Source organism: Vespula pensylvanica, chromosome 1, assembly GCF_014466175.1.
Source record: "Vespula pensylvanica isolate Volc-1 chromosome 1, ASM1446617v1, whole genome shotgun sequence".
Lineage (NCBI taxonomy): Eukaryota > Metazoa > Arthropoda > Insecta > Hymenoptera > Vespidae > Vespula > Vespula pensylvanica.
Genome location: NC_057685.1, coordinates 13,930,344 through 13,945,074, shown reverse-complemented (window position 1 = coordinate 13,945,074; position 14,731 = coordinate 13,930,344). Strand labels below are relative to the sequence as shown.

The 14,731-nt window shown below is 28.5% G+C and overlaps 2 protein-coding genes across 2 annotated transcripts; both read left to right on the top strand.

Annotated features, from left to right (window-relative positions):
• The first annotated feature begins 597 nt into the window (after positions 1-597).
• Positions 598-5,432, top strand: LOC122630611 (farnesol dehydrogenase-like). The gene is made up of 5 exons (XM_043815288.1): positions 598-966; positions 4,372-4,498; positions 4,641-4,773; positions 4,958-5,101; positions 5,231-5,432. Exons 1-5 carry the CDS (start codon positions 660-662, stop codon positions 5,273-5,275), a joined length of 756 nt encoding a protein of 251 aa, XP_043671223.1. The 5' UTR covers positions 598-659; the 3' UTR covers positions 5,276-5,432.
• A 6,569-nt stretch (positions 5,433-12,001) lies between these two features.
• LOC122632238 (arylsulfatase B-like) lies at positions 12,002-14,724 on the top strand. The gene is made up of 8 exons (XM_043818818.1): positions 12,002-12,043; positions 12,122-12,352; positions 12,577-12,732; positions 12,837-13,098; positions 13,188-13,345; positions 13,420-13,555; positions 13,636-14,078; positions 14,185-14,724. The coding sequence occupies exons 1-8, from the start codon at positions 12,041-12,043 to the stop codon at positions 14,698-14,700; spliced, it is 1,905 nt and encodes a 634-aa protein (XP_043674753.1). The 5' UTR covers positions 12,002-12,040; the 3' UTR covers positions 14,701-14,724.
• Positions 14,725-14,731: the final 7 nt, after the last annotated feature.

Here is a 14,731-nt window from a genome sequence, read left to right as displayed (position 1 = left end):
AAAAAAGTTTCGTAAAAAACGGATAATTTAAAGCAAAGCTTCGTTACTGATAATTTCGCTTAGATTGTTGCCGTATACTTGATATCTACCTTATTAGGAATTTTTTTTCGTATGTTTTGCTGTTTCATCAGTCCGACCGTTATACCACTATATCTTCGATCTACGTCGGCTTATTAATCGGTCTATTAATTAAATATGTTTTCATAGATAATTTAAATGAGAATGTAAAATTATGAAATCTTATGAAGATTCGATCGAAACAAATGCGTGAAGTTTCACTAAAAGAAGTTTGAGAAATGTTGCTTCTTCAAAGTTTGAATATTTAAATGATCACTATGAATATTCGTCGAATATACTGAAAAGGAATTAGATAAATAATATTTAATATATATATTTATGTATCATAGTGAAAGCAATAATTTTTAAATGAGATGACAAAGCTTATAATTCTGTACATCAAATATGTAGTGTTTGCATATGAAAGAGAAAAAGTTTTATGAAAAGAAGAACAAGTTAAGCTGGTTCGCCGCGATAATTGATTCGAGGGACGTACGGAGAGAAGGAAAGGGAACCGTTAAATACGTATAGCGAGAGAAGAAGCCGGCAAGACAGCGGTGAAACGTCGTTGTTAAACGTGAAACGGTGAAAGTCTTGAAAAGATGGAACGTTGGTCAGGTAAAATAGCATTAGTAACAGGAGCAAGTGTTGGAATCGGAGCTAAGATCGCTGAAGAATTGGCAAAATATGGTCTCAAGGTCGTTGCTATTGCAAGAAGGCTTAACAAGTTAGAGGAATTAAAAACAAAAGTGGAAGCACAGAAGTTGCCGGGCAAGATTTATCCTATGAAATGTGACGTCAGTAAAGAAGAGGAAATCTTAAATATTTTTAAATGGATCAAAGAAGAATTAGGTGAAGTCAACGTTCTTATCAACAATGCCGGTATCATTGTCAACGAAAAAATCATCGGTGAGGAACCTTTCTTCTTTCCTTCGTTCTTTCCTCTTCTTCTTTTTTCTTTTTCTTTTTTTTTTTGTAATGAATATATATAAATCATATTAAACACGTAATTTATAGATATTTTAATTTACTTCGGAGATCTGGTATAGTGAACAATAATATGGACAATGTGTTAATCTTCGGAACATTCAATTGGTATAAAATTACGATCAAAAGAATGTTGAGTTGAGTATTGAATATGAGTATACAGAGAATATATATTTCTATAAGATATATATTTTCATGGAGTAGGTAGAAATTCACTTATTGAGAAGTCAAATGTTAACTGATATCAATATTACGTGCATTACAATCATTATAGTATGTACATAGGATATTAAAGCTATTCATCACCTCTACTTTTATAGTGGTTTACGCTATCAAGCAGAACAGGCGTAATTCTTGACCGATTTTGATGAACAATGTCTCATTTGAAAGACAAAGGTTTAATCAAATTTTCAAATTTTTCTTAATTTATCCTATTTTTCGTATTTTTGAAAAAGCTTTATTTTCTTTGAAAAAAATCATATTAAAAAATAACATATTAATAATTTTCGAGAATAGTTCGTTCACGAATATAAAGCTTTTTTTATTTATTTTTTTTTTATTTAAAAATTCTTTAATTTATTCTTTTCTTTTCTTACTTGATAATTTAGTACAGTGTTACTATCCAATCTTTTATATTTATTTCCTCCACTGATAGCTGACGTGAATTTCGCAATGATCTGTGCTAGATAGGATACGGTAATAGTATAATTTTGTTTCATGACAGATCCATATGAAGTATACAAATTTGTCAATTATCTTTTCAAAATTAATAGTTAGGGAAGATATATATTATATATTATTTTTAATAAAGATCAAAACACGAATTCGTTTCTACATTATTTACGACATTTTTATCCCAGCGCTATTTTGTTATGGTTTCCTCTGCATTAGTCCACTTTATATTATTACTATTACTACTACTGTTACTATAATAATAATAATATAATAATGAGAACAGTAATAAGAAGAAAAAATAAAAGAATATATTTATAGTAGATACATCATGACACATATGATGATGGCAATTTAAGATAACAAAAAAATGTGAATTTGTGTTATTGAGAAAAATGTGTTATTTTACGTCATAGTTTATCGCGCGAACTCTCAACAAATCGTGTCTTTGATAATTTCGATACATGACCATCCATTGATAGATATGTCCTATACAAACGACATATGATGACAAATATAAAACGTTTTTTTTTTTTTTTTATTTTCATCCATATCGTTTCTCTTTGTCTTTCTATAATAGAATGCATTTATTTTTATACTGTTTAATACATTATATTAATTAATAATTTATATTTAAGTACATTTTTATTATTATTATTATTGTTGTTGTTGTTGTTATCAATAGTAGTAGTTGAAGTAGTATAAAGGACTAGTTATATAAGGGAAACCATATAAAAAAACGTGCTGGGAATTCTACCTCATAAGTAGTGTATAAATGAACTCATATTTTAATTTGTATTAAAATAATATAATATATAAGTATCCACTAATTATTTTTAAGAAAGCATTCAATAAAATCTTATTTTTTGTCACAAATTTATATACTAGTTCTTATATGTGTCAATTATATTTATTATTTTCATGCATTTATCATGAAATAAATGTGTACCGACGTCATATCTAACACGGTCATTACGAGACAAAGGACACTATCAAGAAAAAATGTACACATGAAAGACTGTGAGTTCACAGGCTACTATCCACTTATTTTACCCACACGAAAACAATTATGAATGCGTGAAATGAGAATAATCGACACAACTTTAAATGATACGATAGACGCATGGTGGGGACAATGTTCCTCATTCGATCCGTAGTTCATATCATTTATATACCTGTCGCTGAAGTCACACATACTTCGAGCGAAAGGTAATGAACACCCTTAAAGAAAACTAAGAATTTTTAATAAAATATTTATAAAAAGGAAAATCCTAAGAAATATTAAAAATATTTTGAAATTTTATCGATATGTGTTTTGTATTTTATCGATAGAGAATTTACTTCACTATCCTAGAAAAAAAAATCTCTTTAAAGTTCTGATCTTTTTTTTTTTCTAGATAAAAAAATTACAGATATCGATAAATTTTATATTGAGAATATATCTTAATAAAAAAAATTATTTGAAAGGGAATCTTCCTCTGTTAAACAACGTGACTCGAATAATTGACATTGGCAATCATTGTAAGTGACCATTTTAAAGATCAATAAATATGACCTCGATCAGAGAAATTCATGATAAATAGAAATATCTTTGCTACGATATTCGCAAACAATATACACAAAGTAAGAAATCAATATTGATTTTCCAAATAATTTTAATTTAATTTATTTCTGGTTTTATACCTTGAATATGAAAAAATTGCTAAATTATATGCTAAGTTTCAAAAATATATTTTTATTAATAACAAGTTTGTTAATAACGAAAATATACCTATGACAATATTCTTATAGATCATTTTTATTATTTATATTCTTTTAATATAACTACATCAGACAAATAAATTATATCGAATTATACCGAAGCGATCTTACCCGAAACTACGAGACATCCTATATATATAAAAATATTATATATTTTTATTGGTATATATGAAAAATTTATTATTAATTAATTTATATTTCATCAAGGATATACAAATTTACAGCAGAGAATATAACATCTCTAAAAAGCTATTTAAATTAAGTAAATATGCATTTTTATAATACATCGTAGATAAGAAGTTATAAATATCAAAGTAAGATGATAAATGAATATCAAATCGATGATATTTATAAATTGAAAAGCAATATTTCAATTTATAATAATCAAGAATTGTTTATTTCACTTAATTTAATTAATAGGTACTATCTACTTTTAAAATCCTGTGAACATTTTTGGTAAATCTTCTGTATATTGATGTTATAATCTTATCATATTTGATACGTACAATTAGATAAGACAAATCAGATATTTAATGATGCTTAACGAACCAAGAATTAATAAATAATAAAAAAGATAATTAAATAAAATTACCTCGAATATAGAATATCAAGAATGAATATAATTATAATTGTTTATAAAATGGCTTATTTCTTTTTATCTTTTCTTTCCTTTATCCAATTAAAATGATACGATAATTATTGATAATCTTATATGATCGAATATCGTTAGATATTCTTAATAGCGTTTAAGTGAACAAGGTCATATTTGTTTATATCGTATAAGATTTTCGAAGAAAAAAGAAAAGAAAAAAAAGAAAACAACGATATCAATGTAAGTTTGTAAATATAAATAGAAACATATATATCGATATTAAGATCATATCTTTGTTATAGATGGAACAACGGAAAATTTCCGTAATATAATGGACGTGAATGTGATCGCTATTGCTATCTGCACTAGAGAAGCTGTTAGATTAATGTCTAAATCAAAAACGCAAGGACACATTATCAATATTAATAGGTAAAACAAAATATATTTCTATGTTTATGAAAGTAGCGTGATCAGACAAATCTGTAACACGATTATACTTACGTATATAGATATTTCCTCTTATTGTTTATCACACGTTCGTTATCAAAAATAAATTGATTTTTATTTTAAGTATTTCTGGCCATGATGCGAAAAGTATAAAACTACCATTCAGCTTGTATCCATCCAGCAAGTACGCTATTACAGGCATGTGCGAAAGTGTTCGTAATGAGATCATGAATGATGGGTTAGATATTAAAGTTACAGTACGTCTCTACCATTTTTTTCTATCACAATGAAATTTCTTTTATGTGTATATATATATATATATATATATATATATATATATAAAAGAAGTTAGATTTAAATATAGGATGAAGTTCGTTTTAATATTTATCCTTATCAGTTCGTTATAACAAACAAATTTATTACTGTTCATTATTTCTTCAGAGTATTAGCCCAGGTATTGTGAAAACCGATATGGTTGACAATTTTAATTTGTCCCAAGATGTTATAAACAAACTATTAATGTTATCGGACAAAGAAGTTGCCGAAGGAGTTATTTATGCATTATCTCGCTCACCTAATGTCGAAGTAAGTATTTCTATGGAATATGTATACGCATTGAGATACATAGACATTAAATATGGTATATAAAATTAATAATTAATTCACCGTTAATAAACATTACTAATTGATGTAAAATATAATCTTTTTTTTTAGGTCAATGAATTAATCATTACACCTTTACATCAGAGCCTACCTTGAAAACTTTAACTATTATTTAAGAAGAATCATATAAGCGTGTATTTGGGGAAAAAATGGAAAATAGAATCTTCATGTAACAAAATTAAATAATATAAATAAGCTTAATTTAAATTAGATATTACTAAAAATATAATAAAAATAATATATATATATATATATGATATTCTATATATAATTTCATTTTATATAAACATAAATACACATACTCGCGGATATATATTTAACCCGCGAAGTCTCTCATATTTCAAAATATAGAGATCGTAAAATGTTTGATGATTATCATCATCATCATCATCATCATCATCATCATCATCATCATCATCTTCTTCTTTTTCTTCTTCTTTAGCTTTATTTTAGTTTCTCCGTTGCTGGAGATTGACTTTTCCTAATCCTTTTTATTTTTCTCTGCTTCGTGTTAAATGGAGTCAATTGCTATGTATCGTTAATTTAAAGACGAAATTTTTTGAAGTTGTAGAAGATATTTGGCGTTTGAACACCATGCTTGCCAAACAGGTCGATGAATTTAATATATCAACCACTCCTAACTTGGAGAACAGTTACTGTTCGAAACCGCCCATCTTGGGTTAAATTTTGCGGTGTATGTACCTGTTGGACCACGGGAGGTATTTCATTTTCCTCTTACCACCCATATCTGGGAGGCGTTCCCCGATCTACCACCTGAGAACGTGTCCTCTAAGGCAGCGTTTCTCAACCTATAGGTCAACCCTGCATTAAATTTTTCATAAAATCTTCATATGAGATATTAATTCTAAGTTCACAAGTAACAACCATATTTTCAAAATAATATGCAATCACTCTGGTCTACCAGCTTCTTCATAATTTTATATTATAAACCTTCGGGCCGCGATATCATTGCAAACAAATGCGTTGGGTCTCACTAAAAAAATGTTGAGAAATGTTGCTACTTTGAAGTTTACATATTCTCCCAAAAGAATTATTTACAACAAGATTTATCTCTCTCTTTGTATACGATTTATTTATTCTTCGAATTCCGCTTTATATTTGGTGTAAGACCCAACTCTCTTTCGAATTTTTAATATAAGATATCTTTTTAGTATTATCTGTGCTTCGCCATAAAGACGATTTCCTACACCGAGACATATTGTTTTAAAATATAAACTTGACTCCAATTCGAAATAATATATAAAATTGGTATATTAAAAGTGTACTATATGTATTTTTAGTAGATACATAGTAAAGTATAAAAGTATAATGTTTTCAAGTACACCATAAAGTATTATGTAAAGAAAGAAGAAATGTTCGTTTTTTGTAATATAGATATATCGACATTTCGTCTTAAAAAAGATTAGTCGAAAACCATCTAAAAGAATCAAGTAACAAATAGAAAAAAGAATTAACCAAAATCCGTTCAATAAATTTTTAGTTATAACTGAACATACAGCGAAACAGACGTTTTATATCTAAACATGTATGTACATCAAAGAATAAAAGAAATACGTATATAAACATACTTAGATAAATATGTCTGTGATAAAGTAAGTATATATTTATCTACTTAATCTGAGTACTAAAGGATGAGATTGATATATATTCCATTTCTCACTGCCTATTTGAATAGTTTCTTCTATTTGCCTGAGAAATGAATAATACATTTCACGATTTCATATCGTTCAAGATTCGTTTAAAATTATTCTCCTGTACTACGTTTATATATAACATTTTGTATAATTCATCGAGTTGTCTTTTCTTGAATTATTTGATTTTTTATTTTTTCGTAGATTTAAAGCTTTTAACAGATATACAAAGATTTTATACTGTGAATATAATAAAGCTTTTATCGTGCCTAAAGATAGGCAATATTTTATAAGTACCTTCATGTATGTCTCAATTGTATAGTTTCAGGGGTATCTTATATCCAATCAGAAATCTACAACAAGATAAATTTGATTCAAATAATACTAAATATAAACACAGATTACTATTGTAATACTCATGACTATTTTATCATCAAAGCAATTAGGTTTAAAAAGATTAATATAATAACGTCATACATCATTGTATATTTATTGGCAAGAGTAATGATGCTTTTAAAATACGATTTTTAAACTAATTCTAACTATATCTGAACACGTGAAATTGAATTTATCGTATCTTTTATTTAGTTTTCTAAAAATAATATCGTAATTCGTATATTAATTAGTTTGTAGAAAACGATGGTAAATGGGATAGAAGATGTCCAATTCGATAAAAATCAAATTTTCTATGTTTTTAAAATACTTTTACAATAAATATCAATTTTTTAAAAAGTTTTTGTTAAAATATTGAAAATTCAATTAATGTTCAATTATTAGCCAGTGCACAAAACTATGGTTTAACGAAATGATCGAGAAACGAATTGACTCAACTTTGCACGAGTCGTAAAGAAAAAGATAAATGTCTTAGCGCGAAACCTCGAAATAAATTCAACGCAGCTCGTAATTAGACATTAAACGTTTTTGTAGCGCGTGATCGCTGGCGTGCATCCAAACGAATCTATTCTATACTAAGGTTGTTCACTGTTGTCCTCCGAATTTCGATGGCCTTGAATGCATAATGCGCGAATGCATGATTAGAATAAAAGAAATACCGAGAAAAATATCGATTTTATGCTTCATCGATTTTATCCAATACTTTTTGCATATCTATAGAAATGTTATCCTAGACACCGATAAAAATCAATAAAAATGTTTCCTAAACTTAAAATTCAATACACATATAATTAAATCTATAATATCTTGGTATATTTTATTAGGTTGTCTATGACAAGGATTATGTAATATTGCAATTTTTAGAAGAAAAGAAATTTTCATCTCGATGTAATGTCCCGAAAGTGATAATAGTATAATGTATAATATAAAAGTATACATATACATAGTATATATATAATATATATAATATACTATATATACATTACATGTATATACCAAATGTGTTTGTGTGTGTGTGTGTGTATGTGTGTATTCATTTAATCAAAAGAGATCCAATCTTTAGTTAAAGAAATAAAACTACAATCGTACTACTATTTGTAATACTTTCTAACTAAATAGTACCTTTCACTATCAGCGAGATAGTACTTATAGTTATCGAATGACAAAAATAATTTTATACTTTTACCGTGGCATGTAAATAATATATCTTATAAACTTCTTTCTTCCTTCTCTGAAATACACTTTGAGAAAATTTTATAATCCGACTTTATGGATGATAATTCTTAGGATTTGAAAGAGAAATGTTTAGCATAGAAAATCAATGTTATTTCATTTTTCTTTTTCTTCTTCTTCTTCTTTTTTATTGCTCACGCGTGACGACGAATCGTGCAAGAAATGATCGCGTGTCAAAGACCCCCTAATGAATTTATGTTTATTGTTCAATGCGGTGAAACGGTGCGTGCGTAAATTGCGCATGAGCTTTCACATCTCACATGAATTTCGTGTAATTATTAAGTGTACAGGTCGTTAAACGGATCTCTCTTTTGCATTTCCGACAAATGATACGAACGGCTTTCTCGTGATTTTTCCTTCGTTATAATATCTTTTTTTTTCTCTGTGTAATTTCAAGTTAAACCCGATAATGAAATGAAAAATCACCGCAAAGTGGTGTAGCTGCGTTTTATCAAATGCCAAGAGCCAATATTTCTGGCTCTATGCCTGATATTCACTAATGAGTACCATCTCTTGTATTTTATTTCTTTTTCTTTCGATCACACAAAAATAGTTTCATTGAATAAATTAAAACAAACCCTTTTGTTAAATGATTATTGATAACGTTCGATAACTTTTTATCAATTGCATTTTCATTAGTTTATTATTTTTTATTGTAAATAAAAATCATTAATCCTTGAAAGCTTTATAAATAACTAATAGCTATAAAAGAATCTGTCGATTGGATGTTTCTCTCCTGACAAAGTAAAGTTCGTAATCGTAATCACCGATTTTACGCTAGCGCTTTCTGTCCTGAAAATTTTTTTTATTTCTTTCTACAATCTGATGTCGTCGTCGTCGTAGTGAGAATAGACTTCGAGGCAACCGATGGCGTTCGTGAAGCGTGAATTACGGAATTGACAGTCTGGCACAAGACAGTCACAGTACTAGAAGCTCCACGTTAATCGGTGAGTAATTCGCTGCTGACACATGACACTTTCACTTCTTTTTCTATATACATTCAAACATGTGATAACATTGAATTTCATTCAAACTTATTCTAATTGATTTTTTGTATAATTTAATAATGTTTATTTATCAAAATACTTAATTTTAATACAAAATATAACTTTAAAAGAAAAATTTCAAGTATTATCATAACTATGGATTATTTATCTTTTGTCTTGTATGTACAAGTGTGCACGTATCCACATAAACAGATATATTTGCATAAATGAAGAAAAGAAAATGAAATATAAAGTCGCCTCGGAGAATAAATCAAAAATTATGTTAAAGATACGTACAGTTAAATTAATAAGATATACAATATATTTAATAATGATGATATGCTTAGTAACATATTTTCTTACTCGTTTATAAATCTGTATAAATCAGAACAAAACAATTTTAATTTTTATTAACAAATCAATAAAAACTAATTTGTTTAGCATAGAAATATGTATTATACCCATCATGACGATCTTTGTATTGTCTTACTTTCTTATCACTATCTTGTTGAGATATGAAATTGTTTTAAAAAACTATATTCTTCATGGTACCGAATAAATTGTCCTTTAGTATATCAATATATTTGATTGTTGTTAATCTATCATTAAGGACTATTAAATTTTCTAATTCTTGAATATTAATCATTATAGCGTCATTTTTATATTTCACCTTTTTTAAAAATTCCTTCCTACAATTTTCCAAATATGTTATCTATTATTACTCAATATTTCCAATTCAGAGTCACTTTTACACGATTTTAGTCACTTCATATAATATATTCAATAAAATAGTGGCATGTAAGATAATAATAAGGTAATGAATAGTATGCCTATTCAATTTACATTATATTGGTAGTAGTTGCGTTAACTTACTTTTCTATATTAATTTCATGTATTTGCAGAAGATATCGAAGGAAGTATTTTCATTAAGAATTTCTTCTCTCCTCGTTTCGTTTACACTTTTTTTACTTATTTCATTAATACAAGACAAGAATAAATATGATCCATCGAGTTCGAACGTTCTTTGTATTTGTCGTTCAATGTTAAAGTAATTTGTAAATGTTACAGCTAACGATGTGCGTATCGATCGTTGCTATGTCGAGGGATTGTAATTGTTTGTAACAATACCCATAGATACGAGAAACGTTTGATTATTGTTTACAAAAATCGATGATTGACCAAGAAGTGGTTGGTATACGGTACAAATGAAATAAATCAAGCGAGTAAAGCATAATTAACGAGCTAATTCTCCGATCGATATGTTTATGAGATTAGTTGGAATGCGGTAGTTCGAATAAGCATTGGTTTGAGATTCAATTATAAAATGAATCAAATTTTGACGAACAGCGTGAATTTTATTTATGTTATCGTGTTATTATTCAAATCACCTTCGATGAAGTGATTACAGCAGTCGATGAATAATTATGCACGCTCTATCGATTATTAATATTTCAGAAATAATTTTCTTCCTTTTAATCGAAAATAACGTTTTATATGGACGACTTTTATTTCATCTAGAATAATTGACTAGTATTTAACGGATGAACTTTATCAGATACGCGATCGAGATAGATTCGATATCGCTGACTCAAATTTAAATTATTCTCTCCCTAATTCTAGTGATTTCGTAGATTATTACAAAATGTGGATTGATGAGAAGTTAAAACAAATACGTTTTAATTTACATCAGAATTGGATAGATCTATTCTGATGATGGAGAGAATAATGTAGATTGAATGAAAACAAATATTTGATTTTTGTATCTTGCATATCTCATTAAAACGTTTTATCTAATCCTTTTAAACGTGGTTCAATGTCATGTGACGGCAATCGACACAACATTCAACCGAAGAAAAGTTTCGTCATGCTCCAAATGCTCTTTTGCTTCTCGCCTCTCTTTTCTCATGGAAAATCCAAAGTGGTAATAAAGCTGGGCAACTCGAGTTTCGCGAACAGTTAGATCTCGCATTGCCAAAGGCTATCATTCGATTCTTACGTTTATTTCTTTCGTTCAATCGAGAGTATGCTGTGCGCGAAAAATATCTTCGAAATGTAGATGTACAAAGTCGAATCTTTTTATCATGGAAACGTAAGAATCAACGATCAAAGTTAAAATCGAATCGATATTACCATCGGAAAAATTCGAATTCTTGAAAATATCGATCGTATTATTTTGAGAATGTTAAAAAAAAGTCTGAAACGTTATATATTGTTCTTTTTATTCTCCGACTGAATTCAAATAAATTCGAAATTTCGAAATATTTAAACATGTGGCGTCTTTCAAATGAACTTATGTCATATCGTTTAAACTACTTGATTCATGTCTCATAATTAATATCCTATCATACTTTTTCATTTATTCTTTTTAATTGATTTGTAGAATCAACGAAATGAATGAAATATGGATCAGTTACGTATCATTATTTGCCGTCCTATGTTTTTTGAGTGTTCTAAAATCAAACTATGCAATCCTACAAAAATCTACATTATCAACGACTATTTCGGATGATTATAATGATCCTGAACAAGATAGAAACAAATTTCTCCAAAACAAATTTCGCCAAAAACCGAACATTATCGTCATTATTGCCGATGATATGGTAAGAAAAATGTATATTTTCATTTAACTTAGAAACTTAGAATTAAAATTTGTAATATAAAGACTTACACGATAATAGGGTTGGAACGATGTTAGCTTTCATGGCTCCAATCAAATCCCGACACCTAATATCGATGCGCTCGCGTATAATGGTGTTATCTTGAATAGTCACTATGTATCACCTCTTTGTACACCTAGTAGAGCAACATTAATGACAGGAAAATATCCAATTCGACTTGGCTTGCAACATTCAGTTTTATTACATGCCGAACCAAGAGGACTTTCTTTGAATGAAACATTACTTCCCCAGGTATTTCAATTATAAATAAGTACGAGTTTTTGATGATATATATAATATAATATATGTTAAAAATGTGAGTAAAAAATAATACATGTATGTGTGTATTATATTATATATATATATATATAAATCCTTCCTTCGTCCATACAATTTTTATGTTTAAAAGTAAAAGTTTGAGTAGTTATCGATCACTCCTATAAAAACGGAAATTATTTATTGCCTTTTGCTTTCAGTACTTAAAAAAGGCTGGCTATGTAACGCATGCCATTGGTAAATGGCACTTAGGATATTATAAAAAAGTCTACACTCCTACCTATCGTGGTTTCGATACGTTCTTTGGGTATTATAACGGCCTTCAAGACTATTACACGCATAATAGTGCCGATTTGGTAAATTTACTTATGTTAGTTATTATACGAAGTAGTAATAATAGATCGATATATTAAAATCTATATCCGTTGATATTATTTTAAATTGTAATGGTATTGTTTAGAGTGAACCAAACGCGTTGGAAGGTTTTGATATGCGACGAAATCTCTCGATTGCCTGGGATACATTAAATAAATATTCAACCGATTTATTTACGGAGGAATCAGTAAGACTTATCAATTCTCACGATACCAAAGATCCAATGTTTCTTTATCTCGCACATTTAGCGCCACATAGTGGAAATTCTAATGATCTTTTACAAGCACCCGATGAAGAAATAGCAAAGTTTGGATATATCAATGATCCAGAAAGAAGAACTTATGCAGGTCGATATTAAACTATTAATCTATTATATTTTTTTTTTTTTTGTTAATTTAGTCATTGCGTATTCTTTTTAAGATTGATTATTTTTCAGCGATGGTTTCTAAATTGGATCAAAGCGTAGGCGAAGTGGTTGCAGCTTTAAGAAATCGTGGAATGTTGGAAAATAGTATTATATTATTTATCAGTGATAACGGAGCGCCAACAATAAAAACTTTAAGTAATCATGGTAGCAATTATCCCTTTAGAGGTGTAAGTAATCAAACTGCAAAAATATGTAACAAGTGAAATTGATTAAAACCCATCTACCTGTTTGTAATTTAAAGATAAAAGAAACCCCTTGGGAAGGTGCTGTACGAGGAGTCGCAGCTATTTGGAGTCCATTCATAAAAAAATCAAAGAGAGTCTCGAACCAATTAATGTCTATTGCCGATTGGCTTCCAACGCTACTTTCTGCGGCAGGTTAATTTCAAATATTATACTTATAATTTATTTTGATTAACTTTCGATGATTCTTTTCAATTTCAATCGTAAATTTAAAGGATTAGACAAAAGCCAATTAGATAAGATAGACGGTTTGGATCTCTGGGAAACTATAGCGGGAAATCGTACTAGTCCTCGATCCGAAATACTTATTAATATCGATGACATTAGCAATTATGCTGCCATTCGTTATGGAGATTTTAAATATATTACTGGTAATACTGGTATTAGCGATGAATGGCTAGGAGAGAGTGGCAAACCAAGCGAAAAATCTGGTTTTCCACCAGCATACGATCCAAATCAAATTCTGCAAAGCAAAGTTGGTATCGCTATTGCTGGTGTGGTTACTGCTCAAGAGGTGATGGAGTCGAGAAGAAGAAGAAGCGTTGGCGTTGAAGATTATATTAATAAAGAATTCCAAAGGATGATGTTAACTGCAGATCAATTACTTGATTTACGAAAGAAATCAGAAATTAAATGCAATATTAAAAAAGAAGATATGGTTGGTTAAATAGTTTCATTAATTTAATTAGCATGAATTAGAAAGACGATCGTATTCATAAAAGAATATCACTGATCAAAAGTATTTAAAAATTTTTGTTTTACAGATAAAATGCAATGCTCTACTAGCACCTTGTTTATTCAACATCATTAACGATCCTTGTGAAATGATAAATTTAGCTGGATCGAAACCACATGTTCTTGCCTCATTGGAACGAGCTATACTGAAGCACCGATTTAACATAGTAAACCCGATTAATCAAAAATTAGATGATTTGGCGAATCCATTGCTACACAACAATACTTGGATCAGTTGGGGCGATATTGAAAATTTAAACAAGACCATAGAATTAATGAATCATTTACAAAACAAAAATTCTGTTAAATATCCCGGTGTATTACTGGCAGCAATATTTATACTCGTTGGTATTTTTATCTTGGGTGTAATAACCCTTTTTGCATTGGCATGTGGAAAACAATACAAGATAAAGAACAGAAGAGACCCTCCGAAGAATAAAAGAAATCTTATTATAGTTAAAAATGTCAATGAGATCAAAAGATACTCCATATCGGATAATGAGGACCAAAATAATTCTACTACGAAAGATTTTACTATGAAATGACGATTAGTTTCAAGGTGCACGACTCCTAAAC